This window comes from Zonotrichia leucophrys, chromosome 1 (assembly GCF_028769735.1).
Source record: "Zonotrichia leucophrys gambelii isolate GWCS_2022_RI chromosome 1, RI_Zleu_2.0, whole genome shotgun sequence".
NCBI classification, from domain to species: Eukaryota; Metazoa; Chordata; class Aves; order Passeriformes; family Passerellidae; genus Zonotrichia; species Zonotrichia leucophrys.
The window spans coordinates 11,111,340-11,137,087 of record NC_088169.1 but is presented as its reverse complement, the minus strand read 5'-3'; the positions used below and the strand labels follow the sequence as shown (position 1 = coordinate 11,137,087).

General features: G+C 33.6%; 1 protein-coding gene across 10 annotated transcripts in view; it reads right to left on the bottom strand.

The window, feature by feature from the left end:
- The window catches only part of DMD (dystrophin), a 1,046,893-nt gene that overhangs the window by 562,921 nt on the left and 458,224 nt on the right, over positions 1 to 25,748 (bottom strand). For all 10 annotated transcript variants that reach the window (XM_064706931.1, XM_064706854.1, XM_064706864.1 and 7 more), the window contains 2 exons: positions 14,802 to 14,996; positions 8,792 to 8,964 (listed from right to left, as the gene is read on the bottom strand). In XM_064706931.1, the coding sequence (XP_064563001.1) occupies positions 8,792 to 8,964; positions 14,802 to 14,996 (368 nt within the window). The remainder of the gene's footprint in view (positions 1 to 8,791; positions 8,965 to 14,801; positions 14,997 to 25,748) is intronic.

Sequence of the window (25,748 nt, the reverse complement as noted above, 5' to 3'; positions counted from 1 at the left end):
CTAAGAATTAATCTCTCTTTTACTAGAAAAGCAACTAGACACTTCAAATTACCAACCAGATGAAATAATGAAAGTCTAAGTTAGAAGAAACTATATATTCCAGGAAGAAAAATATAATATAACATTGGAAAAAAGTACTTGCAATGCATTTATGACACAGCCCCCTGCAGAAGCCCAGAAGATAAGTGGTTAACCATGTCTCAAACACCAATAGCCAGAAGGTCAGAGCCAACCAAGGGTTGTTGGTGAGAGCACATTGTGAAAAAGAACAGCGTGTGGCTGAAGGAGGGGCCAGGCAGAGGTAGGGCAGGGCTTTCATGGGACAATTCTCCTTGCTCTGGCTCCTGGAGCTAGGAACACAGTACAGGGCAAGCACAGCAATGAGGTCGAGGAGAGCGCATGGACTGTTGGCCAAAGGCCAGCCCAGTAGTCTTTATTCCCCAGTCAAGATTCCTAAAATTCCCCACAAAATCTCTGACCTATTTTCAGAGATATCCAGAAGAACAAACTGAGGATGATAACTAATTTGCATAGAAAGCAAGAAATTTAGCTCCAGGGTGGGGAAAACTTACTTTTAAAAAGGTGTCTCCACAAAGCCTGGGTGGTGCACGCCCCAGCAGCTGGATCCCTGTGGCCCTTTCCCTCTTTCTCTCTTTCTCTCTCTCTTTCTCTCTTTCTCTCTTTCTTTTTCTCTTTCTCTCTTCTCTTTCACCTGACCCCTTAGTCAAAATCCACCACTGTTTACTTATACTATAACAGACTTATACCAATTTCCATAATGTATATAATTTAGTAATAAAACTTTGCAAGCGTTTATGGCCCATCTTACTTTTGTTGTTCCTTTTTGAAATGGTATCTATAAATTTAGGGTACTCCCTTCCTGATAAGGATGGGAATGCCACAGTTTCCCCAAAATAACAGTAAATAGGAAAAAGGTGTTTTGCCTACTTTTACAAAACATCCCTGCAATACGCTGCTCCAAGTTAAGAAGGAAACTTTTTTCCTATCATAAACAATATTCACAGCTCCACAGACAAATAAAAATAAATAAATAAAAGGCTAAATTAATCTCAAGGGTCAAAATTTTAGGGAGCAGAAACTGCTCTATTAATGTGCAGTGTACCTCATGCTATAAGAATTAGACAAAGAAAACAGTTTTTGTCAGTTCCATAGCTGCAACATTTTAGTTCACACCAGAAATATTAACTAGCTCTCACCAAAATCACCACAAACACTGACTTGCCCATAAAGAAAAGAAAATTTCAAAGCTGACCATCCCCCCTGAATTACTGAAGGTCACCAGACTGAACCTTGTAACCTCAAAAATATTAGTACCAGGGTCTATGACTAACACAAAACTTGCTGCTTTCTACTCCAAACTTAATATGTGTCTTTGTCTCTTTGGCACATAGGGGGTTATGTAACACATATAACAAAAGAAAAAAGTTCCATTCAAACTGCCCTGGAGGAAGCAAAAGAAAATTATATTTATTAGATGATAACAACAACATGTACTGAGAGCTGAGAAACAACAGTGATGAAAACTGTATAAAACAGAAAACTGTAACTTCTGACTATAGCTACAGATGTTCAAGGACTAGGCTCCCTCTACTGCCAAAAATGCTTTCCTGGGAGGTACTAGCAGGGAGGTGTACACTGCACCATGGCAACTAGAGAGCAGCAATTCCTTAAAAAGCTTCAAGGGAATTCTGCAAAGGAGCTCACCTTAGTACCTCCAATATGAATTGGACCTAATGGAAGTTCCTGCAATCTCATCCTTCATCCATTGCACAGCTGACCTAGCTAAATATTCATCCAGCTAAAAAATTCTGGCACAGCACAATGCAGTGATTCAATACCAACAGTGAAAATATACCTTATTTGTCAACACTTACAGAAGGTAATGGAAGCCATTGCAAATAAAGTTTTGGACCTGAGGATATCCTGCAGTTCTCTTAGGCTATATCTACATGGATGGATGCAACTAAGCATGAATGAGCTCTGCCTGTGCTTTGAGATGGTTGGCCATAAATCAGGACAGTCTGGGAAGTTACAGAGATGCACTAACACAGCATTGTCCCTAAAGCAAGTATGCCCTTCATTCCAGCTGTGTCTCATAGCTTATGACACTGCCCACCATGTCATATTTTTTTGTGTATCTGACATGAAGGCCCAAGACAGTTCATATCCAGATGGCTCAGAGTCTATTTGCTTCTGCCTGCAATTCTCTTCATACACATTTGCATTCCCATAGCTCTACAGCCCACATATTCATGACTAAGCCATAACATTTCCCAGACATTTCAGTGAAAATCTTTGTTTGTACAGCAGAAAAAGGCTCTACAATAATTCCTGTATGAATGTGGTGCAGTTTTGTCACTGAGCATTTTACAGTAAAGTTATGCTAAATTATGCTAATTGTCAGCCTTGAGGGTTGGAGATTTTAAAACATACAAGATTCTTTTTCATCTGAAACACTTTCACAGCACAAACACACGCAAGATTATCTCCTCTACTTATTAAAAGAAATTCTGAATTATTTTCACCTTTTTTTACAATACAGGCACCTTCAATTCCCATAACATTTTTCTGTTTTAAACTCTTTAATTACACTATGACAGGGATTTAATAAACATAGCTCTTTTCCCAAAAGCTGCAGTGTTATTTCTTATCCTGCCTCACATTTGCTATTAAAGTTTAACAAATAATTTTAGATTTCACTTAAAGCAGTTCCATTTAGAAGATGATCTTATATATAGTGCCCCATGAAAAGAGACATTTCAATGGCCATACATAAGGTAAAAATATTTTCCAACTTTGCTACAAATTTAATCCTTTTACTTATAAACTAGGCCACAGAAATATTTGTATATATTTTGGGTTTCTTAATGTTATAAACATTGACAGAAAGCCCTATCTAGATTGTCCATAATAAAACAGTTATATGTTATATTACACCTGCTTGTTATATATTATTTTATACTTATTTGCTAGCAATTAAGTAACCAGTGAAACTTACCAGCACATTAAGTTGATGGTGCAATATTATGGGGGTAAATCAAGTGGCAAATTTGTTGCAAGAATTTGATTATATAGCAACTGCTATGGAATGCATTTTTGTACAGTAAGCAGGGTATGGAAATGAATTAACAACTAATGTTGGCTGCAAGAGTCAAGCATTATAAGCTGCCCTTTTCAAAATCTAAATGAACAATTTGAGTCACTGTGAAAGAAAGGAAGGGAAAAAAAATCTAGCCTGCATGTAAATAAGGCATGGTAACTATTTTGAGATTAACATTAGAAAGGAAATAATTTTCTTCTCACACTGGGGATGAACTAATCTGTTCTGGTTTTCACTTTCACCTTGAATCCTGAGCCAAGGGTAATTCTAATAAGAAGACTTACAACCTCAACAGAAATATGTGAGCAGACACTTTTTCAGAAGAGAACAGCCACTATTTCTCACTTTCTCTTAAAATACCTATGCCTTCCACTAGTTGCTCTTCTCCCAGTACTGAAACAAAGCCAGCTAACATTAATTTTTGTCATTCACTTTGTCAGATTTAAAGCAAGTACAAAGAAATGCTGACTGGGCATAGTGAAAGAACATTTAGATATAAATTAAACTGCATTGTTTTGTTATACATTTTAGCTTAAGATTAATCTCCCCTAATTTTATCTATCCAAAAGCAATGTCTCTAGTCTTATCTTGTCTGGTCTCCCTGAAGAGTCAGAGACTCACAATATATAGTGCAGCAGTTCCCTGTGAAAGGATTGCCTGGCAGGATTGAATTGAGAAAGAACACAAGCAAGTACTGTAAAATAGGTAACTAAAACCTGGACAGCTAAAAGTAGGTCCCATGACTCATATCTTCAATGACTTCACATTTACACAACATTGTTAGTGCCTCAGATGGAAATTAAAAATCCACAACTAAGAAACTCTGAGAAGGAAAACATAAAGAGCCTAAATGGCCCCCTATTATATCTAATTAAAAAGAATCACCTGCAATAATTCTATTTTCATGTTCCTTAAGATAGATATGGTACTCAAGGCTCCAAACCCTTTTTCTTAAAAGTTCTAAATTTGCCCTTTTTATCTTTTGGTTTCAGTTTGGATTCTTTGAAAGGCTAATTTAGTTGTATAATGAACAGTCACAAAGGGATTCAGACCTAAGCATAGTTTCATAATGGAATGTTAAAGAGAAATCTGCACAAGATTTGCATGGGATGAATGAGAGAGTTGGAGCACTCTGAAGTAAGAGGTGGAAGCCATGAAAGAAGGGTTGAGGTACCTAAATGTTTCTGGAAATCTACACTCAATAAAATAATTTCCCTAGTATTCTAACATCTGGGTTTGCACTTGTCAGTTGCTTATAGATACTCCTCCAAGAAAATATCTCATAATTTGAAAAGGTAACTTTACTCTAAATACATCACTTGGGCTGAATGCACATCTCTTAATACTGTATCTCTATAATTTCTACCAAGCAAGCAGAGCACAGAAGCTGGATCTGATTCAGATACCATAAACAGGAATGTCCTCAAGGCCTTCTTGTTCTGCAGTAATTCAGAACATAGGCAGGTTACTTACATTTGAAAAATTAATGTATTTCACTGCTTTTTTCTAATATCTAGATCCATGGATCAGATTAGTTCTCAGCTCAACAGAATATATCAGTAAGGGATTATGACATCTGTTACTATGTGGTCATAAAAATATTACCACAAAATATTACTTCTCTGACAATAAATCAATTATTTGTGTATAATAAATGTTTTCCTTCACCCTTACCAAGATAATCAAGAGCTAATTTAATGTTATTCAGAAAAAGTTGACAGTTGTACTGTTATCCAAAAATGAAACTAATTCTTAATATAAACCTATTAACTATTTTTATGGTTTGCTCCTATTACTATAAAAATTGCTAGTTGTCTGTGAATTTCATACAGCCTCAATATATTTTTATTATCGGTTTGGATTTGCTATCTTTTCTTATAAAAGACTAGCAAAACACTTTTTTCTACTTTTCAGAATTATCTAATAGCACTTTCTAAAGATATCTGATATCAACTTCTCCACATTCTCTCACAACATTTAATTTTTAGTGGATTTGAGATTAATTTGATGTGCATTAATAAAGTCAGTAATGTAGGCCTGGAAGATAATTCTTAAATAAGACATGAAAAAGGCAAAAATTAGATGCCTGGCAATTAAGTATTTTGCTTCTGAATTATATTCATTTGAGTATTTTTCTAACTTTTTCTGCCATGTATGTCTTTTTTTTTAACATTCTTATTTGCAATTCCTAAAGAAATATTTTAAATTAACATCTCTTTTGGAAAACTTTGTTTCACTTCATTGATTCAGTGATTGCTGACAGTTTCAGTGCTCCCTTAATTTTAGGGAGCACTTGTTTACAGAAGAAAGAAGAAAGACTTAGGCATAAATATCATGGGAAGACAGTATCCTGAAAAGGCAAACAAAGCCTTTTACAAGTGGCATGCTGATAGGATAAAAATTGATATAAGACAGTAATTTAAAAGTCTATCTTCTATTGTGTCTTTTTTCCCAAAAATTACATGTTCTCATTTAAAAAGATTATATGTTTTCATTTAATTGGTATATAGGGACCTGGTGTAATGTCACTTCCTAAATAATCATGATTAATACCAAAAAAACTCTAGTATTTAAGACTGCTGGAAAGAAGAAAGACTATTGTGAAATTCTGGTACAAGGACAGGAAAAACTATGACATCTGAGTGGTTATTCTTATTGGCACTAAAACCTTACCTTTCAAAATTCAGATTCTATTATCTTAATACAACATTTGGAAAGATAACATAAAAATTTAGTATCAAGCAAAGGTTGAAGTTATAAATTAAATCATCAGTCGCTCTTTAGCTCACAAAAGACAAATCAGACCACTGCTGTTTCCTGGAGGTTTTTTTGCACTCATAAAACTGAAACCAAGGAAACAAATTCCACTTGGTGTAAGATGATGTCATTCCCATTTATCTGTTGGGAACACAATGAGTTACCATGTTCTGGTATTAACTGGGATAGAAAAGAAAGTCACTCCTATCAAAGAACCATGCTTAGATACAGGCTTGACTTAAAAAATTAATTAGTGAAGATTAGTTGTTCACTGTGTTTGTGAAAGAATAAAAAATTTGCATTCATCCCAGGTTTCTAAAGGTACTGGAAGGGTACTCTAGGATGACCACAGCATTTTTTTTCCCAATGAAATATTGCCTGGTATATTAAGTACACTATATACTCTAAGTACAATATGAACTCTTATTTAAATACAGGAAATATGATAAAGTAAAAGTGTGAAATAAGATTTTCAAAAACTGTAGAACTGCACTTGTAAAGCTATTTGAGTGCTCACCATTCAAAGTGTATTTCTGTCAAACTGTGCAGGCTCTGCTATAAAACAAACTGAAAATCTATTTTGATTTCTAATTAAAAGGAACTCACTCTAGAGTTAATTACAAAGTATCTAGATATGAATCAGGACTTCAAGGAAATCCATTTCACACAAAAAATGCAACATGAAGGTTTCTAATCGCTTCTATAATATTTAGAGTGAGCTCTCTGCTAGTAACTACAATGGTAAGGAAAGTTGCTTTGTTCTTCCATCTGTCATAGCAATAGTTGACTTTTCATTTATTAAAACAATAATTTCCATGTTATCACAAGCCTTTGATTTCATAAAACCAATATTCAGAAATGAAAACAGTCCCAGTATTTTTGTTCCTGGTACCTTTCAGACATGGAATACTCACATTCACTTAGACACGCTCCCTTGAAAGCAAGACAGCACCAATAATAATTGCATATCTGTCCTTTAGTATCATCATCAATAGCATATCTTCTAAACACAGCTTCATCCATGTCCCAAGGGCAGAGTTACACTGGTACTTTCACTCCTTACAGACACAAACTGCTAGAGATAAAACGCTAAAGGCCATATTGTCGTCCTTCACCTCATCCCTTGGATTTGTGGGCAGTCCAAATGCCCCTCAAAGAACAGCAGAAGCTACAGGGACCATCTAGAGTTCAATAAAAACCTCTTTAAGGCTGACACCAAACCCAAAATATTAAAAAGAAAAATAAAGGTGTATGAATCAGAGAGCAGTCAAGCTTATCATCACCTTGAGCTGCTGTCCATCACACTGAACCAGGGCAAGTGCCCCAGGCAAAGGCCAGCTAGACAGTAATCATTCTTTACAGTTCTCCACTGCCTTTGTCTCATGACCTCAAAATACTTGACAAACACTAATTCATTTCACCTCACAAGACTTCTGCTGCTGGCTAAATACCACTACAGCCTAAATAACGAATAATTGAGTGTCAGTGATCATAGTCCAAGCTTTCAACTAACTAAATTGCCGTCCTTGCTCTGCACAAGTGGCAGAAAATGCATATGAGGGGACTCCAAAGGTTTCTCAAAGATTGGTCTACTAAAACAGTAACAGGCTGGGCAAAGCCAGTTTCTAGGGAAAGGAGATTCCAAAGGTTTCTCAGAGCTTGGTATACCAAACCACTAAGACTTTGGGCAAAGCCAGTCTCTGGGAAAAGCTCAACAACAAATATCCCCATGTGTTATTATCTGTGCAAGCAGATTTTCTTCAACCTTTTTTCTAACTTATCCTTCATTTCTGTTCATGGCATCATTAGAACAGAACTTGCTATTTGAAAAAAACAAACCCAACAAAACAACAGGCAAAGAAGAATTTGTAAACTTTACCAGACTATAAATCTGTCTCATCTTTCTTACACTTTAAATGTTGAGATAAAGCAGAGATGACACAAAGATTACTGACTTAGATTACTTACTATTTATCTCTCTGATTATTATTTTTAAGCTTTACTCTCTTCTCTCTCCAGTAATCAAAAATCAAAGCTAGTGACCGGCTGACAGTGGAAATAATGTCTCTAGGAATATGCAAAGTGACAGCTATTTACCAATATTTTTAATCAAAGAAAACATAGAGGTTACCAAGAATTGGACTGTAGAGCAAAGTCGGTACAGGCTAAACGCACATGAAGTATTTTTTTCTTCCAGTAACTGCTTACACATTTAGAATCATGTCTCATTCTATCATTAACATAATAATTTGCACATAAAGTGAATTTTTTGTATAATAATGACAAGTTTTTAACAACATTTTCTTAGATAAATGATATTTCAAAACATATATGTAGTGCAAAAAGTGATATTCTATCAAATATCAATCTCTTGTCTTTTGAGGTGGCATAGCAAACTAAACTTTTAATGTCAGGTTTTCAGCATTGATTGAAGAGCTGAAGAGCCAATTTTGTAAAATTCCTATGAATGGAAAGTTTCAATGAATGGAACTATTGATATATATAAAATGATTTTCATTATCAGATTAATGCCATTCATTCTCAGAAGAATTGTCAAGGATTTTTCTGTGGTGATTCAATAAATTCTTGAAACTATGACTTTTCAATCTAAGGCAAAGTTATTTGTTAACTCTTAAGTACTCATGCTGGAATAAAGGTATATCCCATAAATCATAGCAATTTATGTAGCATTACCATTTCAATGGGTCAATGCAAGTGATAGCTGGTAAGAATATTTTCATATTTTCAGTTTTACTAGAATATTCACAAATTAAATAGCAATTCTATATAGATATTCTTTCCTTTTAGAAGAAATTATTGTTTGTGACAAAAAGAAGCAAAAAACCAATCATCAACAATAGGCCAAATACTGAAGAAAGCCATCAGAATGAGAAAGTTTTAAAAGTCACTTACGCCTGTCGGTCCCTGTACATCTTGTTAACTTTCTCCCATTCAAAATTAAGTTGAGTCAGCTTTTCTTGTATATTTGCTGCTTCCTTTGGTGCAACATTTTTCAAAGCCGGTGTCTTCTTGTTGTTAATAATTTCTACATGACCTTGCAGTCTCCCCAGGCTATCCTTAATGCTCTGTAATATCAAGATTTTCAAAAATAAAAACAAAATATTGATTTTATAAATAAAAAGTAATTGTTCATAAAAAAGAGAGATTGGTACAAAATACTAATTAAACCATAATATTGATAATAGGAGTAATTTTACAAAAACCTGGTAAAATAATTGAAAGCCCATCCTTTCCTTGAAGACTGAATGAAATACATCTGAGGAAGTTGATGGTTGGAGGAGAAACAAAGTGCTATTTGCTCAAAGGTTCTGTATGTCAGTATTTACATTTCCTGACCTGAAAAAAATCACTTCTAATTTTTTAACTAATTAAAGTTATTACACTGTGTTTACTATTTTGTAAAATATAAGACTTGAAGTCCTTATGTAAATGCGAAGGCAATGCATTGAAATAATTGCATACAAAACCACCCTGCAAAAACAAAGAAAAATACTCTGGGTTCCCTGAGTTCCTGGAGTTCTAGCACTATGCTATTTGTGGGGGGGGGTGGGGGAAAGTGCATTCCATCACATCCCTCATATGAATAATAATTTGAATTTTTACGTCTTGAGAAACGTGACTTACATTAAGCAGACTAAATGAATATTTATAAATCAAAAGAGAAAGGTAGATGTCTTGTCTCTGGAATGAGTCACAATAAGGAGAGTGTTTCCTCCTTGTCAGTAATCTATCATGTGGAGGGAAAACTGGCTGGGTCTGTGTCATTACTCAACAAATCTCATTTGACTTTTCCAGAAAATGTCTCACACTCTGTACTCCTTACTCAGGTCTACTTAAATCTTTGTTTTACACACTCAGGGCATGGATAATTCAGATATTCAATGTTTCTAATCTGAATGTAAGAAATATCAGATGATAAAAACATAAAATGCCTCTAAATATTCCAAGATATATCCCATTAACATAAAAGAGGCAGCATTTCCACAAAACCTCATCCCTGACTTAAAAATTGCACATTTAAAGAACAGGAGAAACTTTAATTGAAATTTTATAATGTGCCAGGACATACTTAAGCACCTGAGTGAAGTGGCCTTCTTTACAGTAGGTCTGAATATCAGCTCATCTGAGCCACACAAGAAGGCACTTCTTGTGTTCAACATGTTCAAGTAACCAAATTAAGATTAATATATCTGCCTAAGTATATTTACATTTCAGGCTTTCTCAACCAAGTAGATCAATTTTCTAAATATTAAAAATAGATTAAATGTATCTAAGCTCTTCAGAATTGGTAAGTGATAAATCTCTTATGTTTAGAATTAGTGGTCTATTAAAAAGATATCAAATTTCTAAGCCAGAATTTTGCTTTTTTTTTAAAGCAGAGCTGCTAGAGTAAGAACAAGATGATACAGCTGATGTGCTGTAAAGGAGTATAAGAATGTCCACGAGAAAAAGAAATAAAAAAGAGAAACTCATGCATCTCAAACAAATTCCCCATCTAACTTTTATGTTGAAGAGAATGATCTGCAAGCAGTTATCAACAATGCCTTGGGAGATTTTATAACGTGGTTAACAGAAGCAAACAAAGCTAATTTTTTAGAAAAAAAAAAGGATAACAGAAAATCATTAGCAGCTCAAGTGACAGTAGCCTTTAGGGACTGATCCATCTCACTGCTCTTAAAAGAGAAATCCGAGTGCTAGAGACTCAAGTCCAGTTCATTTTCACTACCTGGAATTTGTCTTTATCTGCCAGAGAAAGACAACTTCCTGAAAAAATTCAGTTCCTTGGCTATTTGTGTACAAATCTGTCACCAAGCACAGTGTTACTGACAGATCTATTTGGAGAGTGCATGTGAGCACACTCAGTTCTAAGTTATGGGTAATTGGGCTCTATTGAGCTACAGCAGAAAAATCACTCTGAATTTCCTATTACGTGATTATTCTTGATAAGAGTCACTTAGTACACATCAAATATGTATTCCACTGCGTAGGATTAAAAATACATTTTTTTGATTCTGAAATTTTGTAGAATGATTATTTATAATTATATTTATAGCAGATTTTTTACAATATTTCATGCTTTTTCTACTAACATGAAATCCAGTAACAGCACAGTTGTTAGTAAGCATGGAAGGATGGAAAAATTCCACAAATTAATTACAGTTTAAAAATCTGTGTAGAATTATGAGTTACAATATCTAGTATAGGTATGACTGGCTTCATAAACCACTTTGAAAGGGGATTCTTTCTGCCAGAGTCCTGGATGTGTGATGTGTCCAATGAATTCCTATATTCTGAAGTACGACACAGTAGAAAACAGTGCAAAAAACCTGCTCTATCTGTCAGTTGATGAACGATTACCAAAGGAAAAAAAAAGGAGAAAAGATGAGTCAGAGCATTAAATTATCAACATTTAAAAAACAACAGGGAAACCAACCCAATTTTCAATGAACTAAATAAAATCCATATGGGAAATATAGAAGAATATAAACTAGAAGCAGAATTGCTAGAATGATTAATATACATGTATAAGAAATCTCTTGCTCAGAGCCAGCTGGCTTTCCATATTAAAGCTATGACATCATTGAAAAAAAAAATGATAGTAAAGTGTATAATCATATTCTACAATAAGATGTTCCTGAAAAAATTAAGAATATTAAAAGAAATAATAAAAAGAGGCACTAAAATCTACAGGCCTTACTGCAGGCCTCCCATAAAATTATATAATGCAAGTAACCTCAGGAAATAAGTTTTGAATTCAAAGTTAATAGAATTAAGTAATGAATAGGCATAACTATGTCATGTCTATGACAGTGATCCTTAAAAATTCTACTAACTAAAGTTTCACATAGTTCTAAGTTAGATTTCTTAAATTCCAGGTATACTCTTTCATGTTGATGCATTTCTCCTACGTGCTAGCAAAGATAAATATGGGTTAGTTTTATTCTCTGGTTAATCAGTATATTTATTACAGTGCATATATTTCCCACTAAATAATCTGGAGCTTGAACTAGTCAAGTAGCTTGCACGAGATAATCATTACACAGGAAAGCTTTGTCTTAGTATGAACAACATAACCATATTAAGTAGAATATATGCAAAACTTTACAGTGATTTAACTTCTAGGAAACATTGGAAACACCATCTGCAAGGAAGGATAATTTGCTAAAATCTGAAAGCATTTTAACACTACATTTTTTCATGCAATTGAATCCATTGTAATCATAATCAATCCTACACAGGTAGCTCAAAGATTGTGAACTCCACCAATATGAACATCATCAGTAGCAGACAGAAATAATGTCTGTGCTTATAACAATAGTTGTCCTGCAATGAGAGTATATCAGGCCAACTTTACTAATTCATCAATCTATGAACCACAATTTTCTGTACAATCAACTCAAGTTTCACCTTTGACAGAACTGTAATATTTAAATTGTCAGTAAAGTACTGTCAGCACAGTGATGAAGAAAAGCTGAGGTATTGTATGTCATAATACTTGAAAGAACTTGTAATGGGATGATGAAAACATTGCAATGCTCACTTTATGAGATAAAGTGACAAGACTTGATTTCTCTATCTGACTTTTCCACTCCCTAAAGCTTAAAATGAAGAGAAAAACATTCCTATGAGCTGGTTTCAGCAGATACATTAAATATGCTCATTAAAATATTACAGTTTAGTAAATGTTAAAAGCTACCACATTTTTGCTACAAAACCTCATATTTTAAAATTTCACATGACTTTGATGTAAAAAGTCAGTGCTATGACAATTGATGTTAGCAATTTCTTACTTGTATTCAATATTTATCCTATTTGATAATGAGCAATCATGTTTAAGTCCTACTAAACATATTTACTCTGGAGGAAATGTTCAAAGCTGTTACCACTGATTCTTTTAAATAAACTTATTTTTCCTTTCACAGATTAATTAAAATGGATTCTTTCTGAATGGGAGTGAAAAAAAAAATCAAAAGCTCAGTTTTAAAACACAGAGCTATTCATGACAGTTCTGTAATTTGATTCATGCAAATCTGTCAGAGAAAAAAAATCAACGACAATTTAATTTCAAACCTTTTCCAACCAGCTACTGAACAATTTATGCACTACTTTTCTATTTTTACTGCAGGATAATGACAATGATGGATGCTTTTCCTTGGAAATAAATATTCATTAAGCAGGCTCAGATCAAACCTATACCCTTCCAAAAGCCCACGAATGTGCAAGACCCATTTGCCTCTTCTAAGAGATTTATTTTGGAGGAAGATGGAACTGTGCCCACAAATGCATCTCATAACAATTTAATAGTTCAGTTAAATTAAACCTATGGTAGTACTTACTTGTAACCTCAGTAATCAATATTATTAAAGTTGGTGTCAACTCCAATAATACCAAATGTATGTGGGTGAACAACAGATTACTTAAGGGTATAAATCAGATGAAACTAGCCCAAATGTAAAGCACTGAGAAAAACTAAGGAACTAAGAACTAAAGGAATTAATTTCCCAGTAAACTTCCTGAGGTTTCTCCATCCTCTGTTTCTCCATCCAATTGATTAGTAAACAGAAGTTCATCAACAAGGATCAAATAGGCACTCATTAGCCATGATTTACACAGTATATGACTTGGTTTTTGTTGTTTTTTGTTGTTTGTTTGTTTTTTGTGCAGAAGAGATTGTTTAAAATGAAGAATGACAATTAGATTGGCATGTTTTGTGCTTCAATACTCAGACTGACTTTAATTTACTGGTATTAAATCAGAAGTGGTAAAAGAAACAGCCTACTGGTATTTGACATCTATTGATTGACATCCTATTACCAGTTCTGTACTTCCTTTGATCCAACACTCCACTGTTATGCTTCACTACCCAACTCTACTGCCTGGCTAGGAAACTGAAAACATCCTAATTTTCACAAGATGGTAAGAATATTTGTGTGTGTGTACATGTGTGTGTGCACACAAATGCCTAAAATATATATCTATGAATGTACAAGAATTATAAACAGATTTGATTTTACAGAAGCTAACAGCAGCATATGGATGTGGTTTTGTTACATATCCTCTGACGTGGAAAGAGATAAATGAGCTCCCACAGAGGGAAATTCAGAGCATATAGGCAGAGCCACTGCCCTGATTCTCCCTCTAAGCTTCTTTCTTATAGCTGACTGTAGGCAAATTCCAGTCTCTTTAGGCTAATATTTACTTCTTTTTTTAAAAAAAATTCCTTTTCCTAAATAATCACAGAAAAATGGAAATATAGTCTTCTCTTCATGCTGGATGACAATTTGGAATTGCTGTAATTATATACAGCACTTGAGCACAATTTTTTACAAGGCTTTCCTCACACAAACATTATTCTGCAAAAGCTGATAACTCATTCATCTACTTAGGCTTACAACTTTAATCTCATTCTCTTCTTATGTCAATTCTGAGTTAAAAAAATTCCACCAGTTTCAAAGGATTTCAGTGTTGCAAGCATTGAACAAACCAGACAGTGATATTTCAAGAACTGAAGAAACTACACAGTAATATTTAAAGTCATACTAATTCAGTAAAGAATTCTTTTCCATTAGCCCTATACAAACAAACCTTTAACCACAAATTTTATCTTTAAATATACTGTGCCTCTCCATCCTTTCTCTCCCATTCAAGGACTTAATATGCAGATACCATAACGCTCTTGTCCTCCAAATACAGGTTAAACAGGTAAAAATAAATGAACACTTCAGACTTTCTCATATTTTATCCCAATGTGCTCCCAAATACAAACATCCATATATGAACACATCACAGAGATGGGCTTAGAACTTGTAAAAGGTGTCTCAGAATGAGCACAGGCTGCCAACTTGAAGAAGACCCAAAATGACTCAATCCAGTAACTGCTAAGAAAATCTTTCCATCTTACCTTGAGACACTCTTCTTGTTTGAAGAGGTCCTCACAGTCCTTGGCCTGCAGAGCAGGAGAATTAAGGCGCTCTTCCACTTCAGACAAGGCTTGCAGAAGGTGAAGGATCTCTGCCAGGTACGTAGAAGGCACATGAGTGGTTTCCACAGTCCTAGTTTCAGTCATCACAAAAGTTGTATCTTCACGAACTGTTTGCTAGTACAGATATACAACAGAATGCTTCCTTTAGTTTCTTAACACCAGACAAAATTACAACAATGCATTTCCAGTTCACAACCCAGAAACAAAAAAAAAATAAATCAAAAGTAACTTCCAAGGACAAATGCAGGAAATATCTGAGGTTTCTGACACAGATAAGTCATGTTCCTTGTGTGTTTGAAAAGGTGGGTACTGAAATTAATCCATGAAAGAGTGTACAAGCTTTTCTTCTACTCTCCAAAGAAATGCAGAGAGGAGATGCAAGAGTATGCTGAGATTATGGTGTTACTGACATTTTAGTGCTTGCCCTTTAAATTTATATCACAACACCTCTTAAAAAACTGTCCTTCATTAAGAAATTTCATGCATGCCAAGTCTAAAATAATAAATAATTTCAAGGTATCAAGTAAAATAATGACTTGTATAATAGACAGAATTCCTTAAATAAAATGCAATGTATAGCAAATATGCCAACTCTATACTTCTAACTATACTAAAAATTTGTTCTTTAATCTAGAAAGCATAATTTGGAAGTTTCTGATTTGAATGGTCTTTAATGTATTCTTAAAAGAAAACTCAGCAACACGTCTCTTCATGAAGTTAGGATTTCTTATTTTAGTTTTTAATATGGAAAAATATGAAATAGACACCCTATTCTGGAAGCACATGCATACACCAAATGTAAAGACATCCCAGAATGTTTGGGTTCCAAGAAAACACTTAATTGGTTGATGGCATTTGAAAGTATACTGACATATAAGGTGACAAAAAAGTAGCTGTTTCTATAAATTCTCTGTATTTCCCATTTGATTTGTAAAAGAATCATAGGTAAAAATGTAATACCAAAGATGTTCTTTGGAGCAGGGAGATCTCTGATTGTTCCTTTTCACTAAACTTCAAATACTAAATCACCTGCATGCCCATTAAAAAAGGGATAGTTTAAGATATCAATTATTTGTGGTTTCACAAGCATAAATTTGTTCATGGATTCCTACTGTGGGACCAAGATCCTTTGTGTCTGATGTTTGTCTTCTCAAAAGTATAAACTTTAATTACTGTCGACCTCAAAGAAATGTACAAGTATTTGTTGGTAAATGTTCAAAAATTCTGTTATTTAGATTTGGAGCCATTTATGAAAAAATACAATTGATCAATGGTCCTGAAGAAAACAATATCATCATTTAGCTACTCATTATGCAAAAGAAAACAAATATAAGCACACACTACCTCAGCAAGGTGTCTCATTTTAATTCAGGACATATTTCTCTCTTCAGTTACCGAGCTGAGTCATCTGGTTCTTCAATTTTCTTTAGAGTCTTAAAATATGCATATACACACTCTAGAAGATGTATGCATATCACATATAAAGCCCATAAAGTTAGCTGTAGACTTGTGTTATTCTGTTGCATTTCTTATGCAAATTTAATTGCTTTGCTTACACTTTTCTCACTAAATGACTTTCTCAGTACATCTGCTAACACTGAAACCTCTCTAATTACCATATCACTGCCGTAATTTTTATTATTTAAAATAAGTTGCTTTGAAAAAATTGTGCTTGCCCCCCATATGTTTCATGAATCACAGACCCTGCAAAAATAACAGTTTACTCTGGTAAACCTAAAAAAAAGAGCTGTCCCATTTGATCAGAAAATGGGAAAATCTCAACAGGCCACTGAGACCTGCATGCAGCAATATATATGTTTTAATTCCTCAAGACTACACTGAAACACTTCTACATGCAGCAATGAATGTCAGACCTACATAAAGAATATTTTGACCATATTTGTATTTTTCTTTTTGACTTGACAGAATATATCTACTCACAGTAATGAAAAGAGCATGCTAAGTGTGCAAGGGTTTCCACTCAAAAAAAGGTCACATGAATATGTGAAGCAGCATACAAAATACAATTTGATTCAATAGTTGTATGTGATTAGCCTACTCTTTTCAACCCAAATTTAGGCCAATAAATATATACACACATGTATGCACATGCATCTATTTAGATAAAACAAAATCTGTGTCTTCTCACTCTAAAGTATTCCTGAAACTACAAAAAGGTCAAGCAGAAATTGGATGTGTAAACACTTCATGGCTATCACACTTAATTATTTATAGTGGCAAAATCAGGTACCTTTCAATCATTGTTATGAAGAAAAATGGGATATTTGCTACCATATATTCACACTACCCTTACAGGAAATTTTAAATATTTCTCATAGCTGGATGATTACTTGTATAATTTTACTGTTTATATTTTTGGTTAAACTGTAAAACACTGCAACCAGAGAAATAAATAAATAAACAAATGAAAGGATAGATTTATAAGAATAGACACCTACTAGAACATGCCCTCATATTTTGGTACATTATTTAAAGAAAAAAAGTCACAGACAAAATAAATTAGTTTCTGAATACTATTTTTTTTTAAAAGAGATGAAAATTTGGTACTACTTTAGAAATCAAGGATTAGGTATCTTTATTGGAATTTTCAACAGGTCACAGGACTTTCTTTCCTTCTATTTTTCCTTCATTTAAAGTATCATGATGGAACCCACAGCAGAAGCTGCCATCTTGCACCAAGGAATAGAGGGTAGGCAGGTGCAGAACTGACAACTTTAATGAGCAAAGGGACACATTTTTAGCTTGCCCCAATGTTCCCTGGAATTGCCTTTTATTAGACAATAAAACAGGCAGAGTCCTTCCTTATATTCTAGACAAGCATTTTACTAGAAATGCAAAGCTGAAACTGAGTCATATCCTAACACTGTAGTGAGAAAAAAAATAACCTTACAAAAGGAGATCATAGAAGGTGGGAGCAACTAGTACTAAAATAATATTAATTCAGTACAGATATATGTAATTGATAATGCCAAAATGGCTCATCAGAACTATGGTAGGTTAAGATTTTATTAGGATTAAAAATTTATAGGAAAGTGGAAATTAAAGATGCAGATAACCATTTAAGAATGGGTTTGGATAAGTTGAATCTGTTAAAATGGCAGAATGCATTATAGTTACTTAAAATATTTAAACTGGTATTTAAAAAAAATATATATATAGTACAACATACATTTAAACTACAAATACTGTTTAGTGATTGGGAAATGCTGGGGTAACTGGCCATTTCCTATATTACTCTTTTTGTATAATACAATTTTAGTGATTTTTTTTTTTCTTGATCATCACTAATTTAATGATGCAAAAATTACTTTTTGTCTCTGAAAGGACAACTTATTTTGTGTAAGATTCAAAATTTCATGCAATGTTTATTATTAAGCATTATCATGTCTCGAATAGTAAATTGAATTTTTTTCTCCATCATTACGTAATTTCAATGAAGGGACACAATCCTTCCATACACATGACTTCACTTAAACTGAGTTTATTGATAGTTACCATGCCCCACCAGGTGCAACAAAACTGTAAGAAACAAATTCATTATTTGACCCTTAAAGAGAAGGCCAATAAGCAAAGCCAAAACAAACCAACCAAAAAAATTACAACAAATATTCACAAAAAACTACTGGAATGATGCAGGTTTTGTCAAGAAATTCACATACCTTCCCCACAGAAACACTTGTGATCATTACTGCCTACATCTAACACAGCAGTGGCATCAGAGCTAACTAGTCTTGGAGAATGTTGCTAATTTCCATTTAACAATGAAAAATTTATTGTTAAAGCACCTTTCACCAATCCCAAAGTATCCATTTCCTTTCCTCTTTTTGCAGATGGAATAATCTCAACATCACTTTTGCTGTTCAAAAGTTTACAACCAGAAAGCCTCCAACTTTCTTGCGTCACATCTTGACAACTGTTTCATTTTTTGGTCCCTTCTCATGATGACTTCACACATACATGGGAGGAGCAAAGCTGCAAAACCTCCCATCTGCATTGTTATACCTCAGCATTGCTCCTGAGAGCCCCCTGATGAGAGGTTCAAGGAAAACAAACAAATGTGCCTCCTCTCAAAGTGAAATAACACTTGAGAAAGTATTCCTTGCAAGCAGAAGTATATGAGTGTAAAAAATTCAGTGACCTCTGCAGAATAAATGTGGGATGCTACACACATGAAAAAAATTGGAGCAGACAGCACACACATTCTGGACAAAGGCAGTGATACCTGAGAGAGTCCAAAAACTTGTGAGTTACGTGGTATCTGCTAGCCCATGTTCACCATCAATATATCAAATAAAGAATTAGACACACAAAAGTGTCATAAAATGCTATCAGAGATCAATATTCACTTTCAAGTACATATTTATAAAAAATCTTTTATTCACCCGTTCCTATGCCAACTGAGAGTGGTGAGGTCAGCTGACATTCCGAGGAATTTATTCTGCCTTCAGTGTTGCTAGCATATCTTACCTGCTAATGTGCATATAAGTAGAAAGATCAAAATTGTACTGATTATATGGAATTTTCACTATGAGGTTGCATGACTGTAGTCAGTCACAAACAAGTTATTAGTACAAAAAGAAGCATCTCTTTCAAGTACAGAGAGGCCTAAATCCTCAATGCAGAATTAAAAATTTATAAATTTCTTCTGTAATTTTATGAAGAAAAGACCTTAAAAGACACTTGTAAACAATAAAATATCTTTAAAATATTGTGAAAAAAATTTTATATAAGAACATAAATATTGTCTTATGTATATTATTTTTTTCTACTCATGTTGCAGAGCGGTTGCAGTCCACAAAATCCTGCATATTGCATCACTTAAACTGTATAGTTTAATGCTTGTATCTAATTTCATAGTCACTTATATAAAAAAAGAAACTTTAAAAATATACATTACTATTTTCAACACTGTTTTTGGACAGACAGTGCTTTATGCCTTCACACCACTTCTCTGCTAAGGCTTATCTTATCAAGAAATGCTACTTTAACAGGTTTTTTTCTGTGAAAAAAGGACTCTGCTTAATCTATACATAAAATTAAATAAAGACAGCCAAAATGAAGCTATTCCTAACAATGGCATTAATCAGAAAACATTTCAGTAAATTTTAGATTCTAGGAGTAGCAACAGAAAATTACAGATTTTGATTTTGAAAACTATCTATCAACAGGCATCAACCAACCTGAAGTTAATTCTATTTAAGTTCCCTTCATAATTTGATTGCAATGCAAAAGATTTCTCTGTAAGAAAATGCCGCTTTCCTGTATGTATAGGTCCAAATTATGGGATATCTCCCAATACCTCAGACAGTTCTGCTGCACTCTGATAAATGCATTACATGTGGCAGAGGGCAGGTGAAGAAAAGAAGAAAAATAGAGACAAAAGCTGTAGCAATTAATTTAAAAAAGTAAATCCAGAGTATTCATAATTGTAACTTTGTTGTGGGGTATTTTTGTTGTGTTTTTGTTTGTTTGGTTGGTTTTTCGTGGTTTTTGGTTATTTTATGTAAAGTTTAAAAACTATGACAAAGCATTTTGATATGCAGCCAAACCTTTCTGGTCCTCACACCCTCATGAGTTTGGAGCCCTCCAAGATGTCAAATACACTTGGTCAAGCAGGAAATTGAACACTCCTTTCTCACTTGCTGAACAACACTTTTGTTTTATTTTGGCTTAGATAATTGATTCTGGATAGGAACTCTCCTCAAACTGAGGTACAGCTACACATTGAACCTAAAAGCAGCTATTTTGAAAACTTACCCAGCTCTCCTTACTAAAGATCTGCCAACTTGCACAGAAATAAGGGACTAAGATGATTCAGAAATTTCAGCAGTTTTGCTGTTAATTTTTAACCTGATAACTTCCACTGGTACCTACTTGCTAAGCAAAGAGAAAAATAAATTAATTTCAAATATTATGAAACTGGGGCAGAAGACTCTCATATAATTCAGTATATCTGATATAAGTGATTATTTGCAAAAAACCAAAAGAATCAAAAATAGAGTAATCTGTATTTTATACCCCATCTGCAATGTTACTGTGTCCTGAACAAAAACAAAATAGAGTAACATTATGGCATTATTGACTAATTGGAACTACTGCGATATAGAAAATGTCTCTTGTTCTAAATAAATAATTCATAAATCCTAATTGCTTCTGATAATGATGGCGTATCTCAATATTTAAATGTACCAGAGCAAAACTGACAAATCTGTGAAATTTCTTTAAACAGAAATTTGTAATTTTTGTAACAGTCTGTATCATAAGTATTTACCAAACACTGCTCAGACCCTGCACAGTCAGTAGGAATATGGGGGGAGAGAGCGCCAATGAGCAAAGAGAGATAGGCGTTATCAGTATTAGAAATCACAAAATAAGCAAATGCTTACATTATATTTTGAAAAGAGAAAAATCAGAACACTGCAAAAATCTACATCCTAGACTGATTTTCAACAAATATTTTAAAATGTTGTTTAGTATTTTATAAGGGTTTAACTGGAAAATATTTTTGTAATTGATTTATATGTGTAACCTTCCAGTAGACAAAACGTATTTGAAAGTTTTTATATGCTAACTATAGAATACATAAATTCAGAGAAGTTAGCCATTTCTTGGATTGATCTCGTAATTTTTCAAACCAAAAAGACATACAGACATTATACATGTCATACTTCTGTAAATGTCTACTTCATAGTTCAGAAAATTAAACTTGCACACAGTCCTATATCCCTGTAGCCATAATGTCCACTTGGGATTTGTTAAACCAGTATCATAAACTCAGCCAGACAGAAGGAAATATAATCCCAGAAGAATAAAAGGAATTTCAAATTATTTTTCCTCAAAATAGAATTTCACAATCACATTTCTTGGACAGTGATAAGCTATAGAAGTGACACAGTGATAACAATGGCAGAACTAGTATCACACAATTTGCTGGAAGCCAGCCTACTTATGAACAGATTTTGATCAATGCCAACTTATTTAATGGCTGATTTATTAGGACTACAGAAGTGCTAATCTTAGGTAGCATTTATGCTGCCTGAGGGCACGAAACTTTAGGTCTGCCTTGAGTGTGTGTGTGTAACTACTGAGTGATCACCCAGAACCAATTAATGATAAAGTTCAGATATGTTATTACACAGCCTACTGAAATCTGAATTGACTAGACCATTTTGGAATTGACTGCTGATTTGTGATGCTAACTTTCCAGATATTCCAGCTACATCTGTTAGATAATTTCAACATAATTTAGGAATAAAGTAAAAAAATCATTGAAGTACCACATCCGTAATGAATGCAAACAGCATCAAAGAGCAAAGTCCTAAACCCTAAGATTTTACACCTTCCAGAAATGTCAAAAAGTGTTACCTATGTCACTTAGGCTGATTTTTTACTTCAGGACAAATATTTGTTTCTTTAAATGATGTGAACAAAATTGTTGTCCATCCAGCAGTTCTGAAAGCTAATTAAATATGCTCAAATAGAAAATTCAGCACTCACACTGTACATCTACAAATTTTTTTCCTTCCATAGCTTTGTGTGTATACTCAGATACATCCATGATAAACAATAACAAAAACAACAAACATCAACAAAAAACCCAAACAAAAAAGAGAAAAAACTGAAAAAACCTCTAAAAAATCCTAACCAAACCAAAACAAACCTTCCAGCCATGAGTGATGTTGACATTCTGAATTGTAGATAAGAGATGAACATCATCTCTTCAAAAAATATTGTCACTTAGGGCCAGATCACTCTGCAGGAGGTATTTTTCCCTATTATTTAATGCAGTAATAGTGCCAAGTAATTATTGACACCAAAATCCACAGCATGTAATTTATTACACTAATAAATCATAATATACTATAGCAGAGAAAATAAGATGGTAATTAGCTGCCTTGTTTTCCAAATAACTGGGTAATTATAAAGAAGAAAATATTATAGTTGCATAATGCTCAATTTGGTCTGAAAGCGGGGACCACTGGGTTCTGTGTTGTACATGAATTTTAACCAAAGGCTTGGCCTTGTTTCCATCTCAGCCATTCTGTGAGGAGTGAGAAAAGCCTGTGGCATGGCTAAGATCACATTTAAACTCTTTATAATAAACTCTTTCATTATAACACTATAATTTAAAGAGAAATTTCTAACACTGCTTTACTCCATGTTGCAACAAGAGTTTTCACTCCTATGTGACAAGGTAAAGATCTCAAGTTTCACTTTTAAACCTGAGAATGCAATTTAGATCACTTAAGTTTATAACATATAATGAAAAATGGCCAAGAAAAATATTTTCTGTGAAGTTCTGTCACTCACAATATGGGATTTTTTAACTTAATTGTACAGGAAAAATGCTATAGTTTGGCAATGATGAGCGTGAATACTGTACATAATTAAAAAGTATGAGAGAAGAAAAACTTCCTTAGAAAAACTCAAAATAGCACAGTAAACTTGTCCACTTATGCAAAAAAGATATATATATATCAAAGACAATATCCATCTTCAGTTGATATTGTCCCATCTTTCCCATAACCTTATCTTAAATCAGGCAGAAAATTGAAGGATTTTAAATACACTTAAACTATTTGGAATAGAATTTATAACAGGAATTTCCAGGTTGATGGATACTGGAAAATAGGTGGAAACATTCACCTGTGATTCTCTTCCCAAAGTTTCTTATTCATCCTCATCCTGCTTTTTGCATACCACAGTCAAAAAATCCAGTCTTTAGCTATGCTGTGTAAAGCTATTTGTTTTAAAAAGGTGCCACTGCCAATGTCAGAAAAGTTAAATGGTGTCACAGAATCACCTCTGTCCCATTCTTAAGAGACCCAAAGTGCAGAGGTGAATTGGATGCTAATCCATCACTGTACAGTTCTGTCCAGCAGGTGTTTTCCTGCTTTTTCTAATGTCTTTTCTCTCTTTTATTTCTCTCTCTCTCCACTCATTCTAGAAATAATGAAGCATTAGTGTGCCCCTTTTGTTTTCAACCATTACTTGTTTATTTAACCCAAGCAATGTTGAAGCAAGGATAAGAGAAGAAAACCACTTCATTCCAGCACCAGTGTTTGTGAAAACTGGAAAACAACTGAAAACAATGGTAGCACATCACCATTGAAGTGTCCATGTTATTTTGATGCAGACAGATAACCAGGACACTGAGTCCTGTGTTTATCTGTGATATATTTATTTAAATTAATGTTTGATATATAGTTTAGAAAATATCTTTATATATATAAATATTTTAATGGTAAACAGAAATGTTTAAATTTTATTAAACTAACTAAATAGAGCTGCACAGGGAAATATTAACTGAAGATTGCAATATGCTCTTAAAGACTGAAAGTAAACAATGTCTTGAATTTCAAATGTAAATTTGAGCAGTTCTTAATCTGGTTCCAGGAGTTGATCACATATTCTCTCACCTGAAATGATTATCCAGTTAGGAGACAGGCATTTTGAATTTCTGAATGCTTTAAAGGATTGTAAAGAAAATACTGACTTTCATTTAGAAAAACAAAGTACTAAGGATGCTGGTATTTTATCCATGGTGCAGGTAACTATCAAACTTCTCAGACTAAACCACTTACCTTATAAAAATAAATACAAGTTTTGTATAACTATATTCCTTATTCATTCTTGGTCATAACATAGTCTAATTAGTATGAAAAAGAGAGTTTCTTCTGTTGTTTATCATTTGATCAAGTCTGTACGGCCAAAATCCAGGCCCAAATATTTCAGGAGTAAAATGATCATAAATTTCAATAGAGTGTTTTTGTGTGTCACCAATAAAATTATTGAAAATTGTAAGCCTATTTTTTTTGCTTGTATATACAATAGTAGACACATAATTTTGACAGATTGTAGAAGCTTCTCTTGTCCTAAAGATACTCTGTCTTATGATTTGCAGCATGCATAGCTCAGCCAGGAGAGGAAAGTTGAAAGACCACCATGTATAATAGCAGAGAGAATGTTGAGCATCTTGATAAAATATGGTAATAGGACGTATATGAAATAAGAATTTACAGTGTAGGCTCTGCACCTGTGTTCATCTAGAAAATGTTCTCTAATGAGAAAGGCTTCCAGCACTCTACACCCAGAGTAATTTCAGTCAGCTCAGGAAAATCTAAACTGAGCCATGATACAAATATGCTCATAGGCTGTTGAAATGACAACAGTGGGGAAAAAATTCTAGAAAACTGACAGAAGAATAGTTCAATTAAAGAATAGCTTAATTAAACTTATTCAACATATCAATAACTGATTTTGATCCTTACTTGAATGAAACAATCCAAATCTACCCTTTTCTCTGCAATGGATAAAAATTTTCATCACCCTCGGAGAGTGGTTAAACTGTTTCAGAAAAGCAGTATAACTGGATTCATGTTTAGCTTGTAGCAGAGGGATATGACAAAACTTTTCTGAAGGTACTGCGTGAGTGCCAAGGCTTGATATCTGATTCTGCCAAAGTGCTTTAAAAACAATTGTCCCTTAACCTCTCTAATGTTCTTTTTTGATTTTTTTAAATGCATGCAATTTGAATACTCAAAAATTGCTTACTGTTTTAGGATTAAATGGTAAAGGCTTGTTTTTTCAAAGAGTATCTTAAAATATCATGGATTTCAGTGGGATTTAGTAGTTAATCATAATTTTAAAATATTATAGAGAGATATTTCACTCATTTTTACAAGTTATTCAGATTTCACCATTGGTGTTACTACCAACTCATTTTCTGCCCACTGTTTATTCTGCCACATATTAATAACAACAACAATGTGTGAGAGAAAAACTTTTAAGACAAGAATTCTGCAATTTTTTTTCCACTCATGTGATTTTAGATTGTGTGCAACT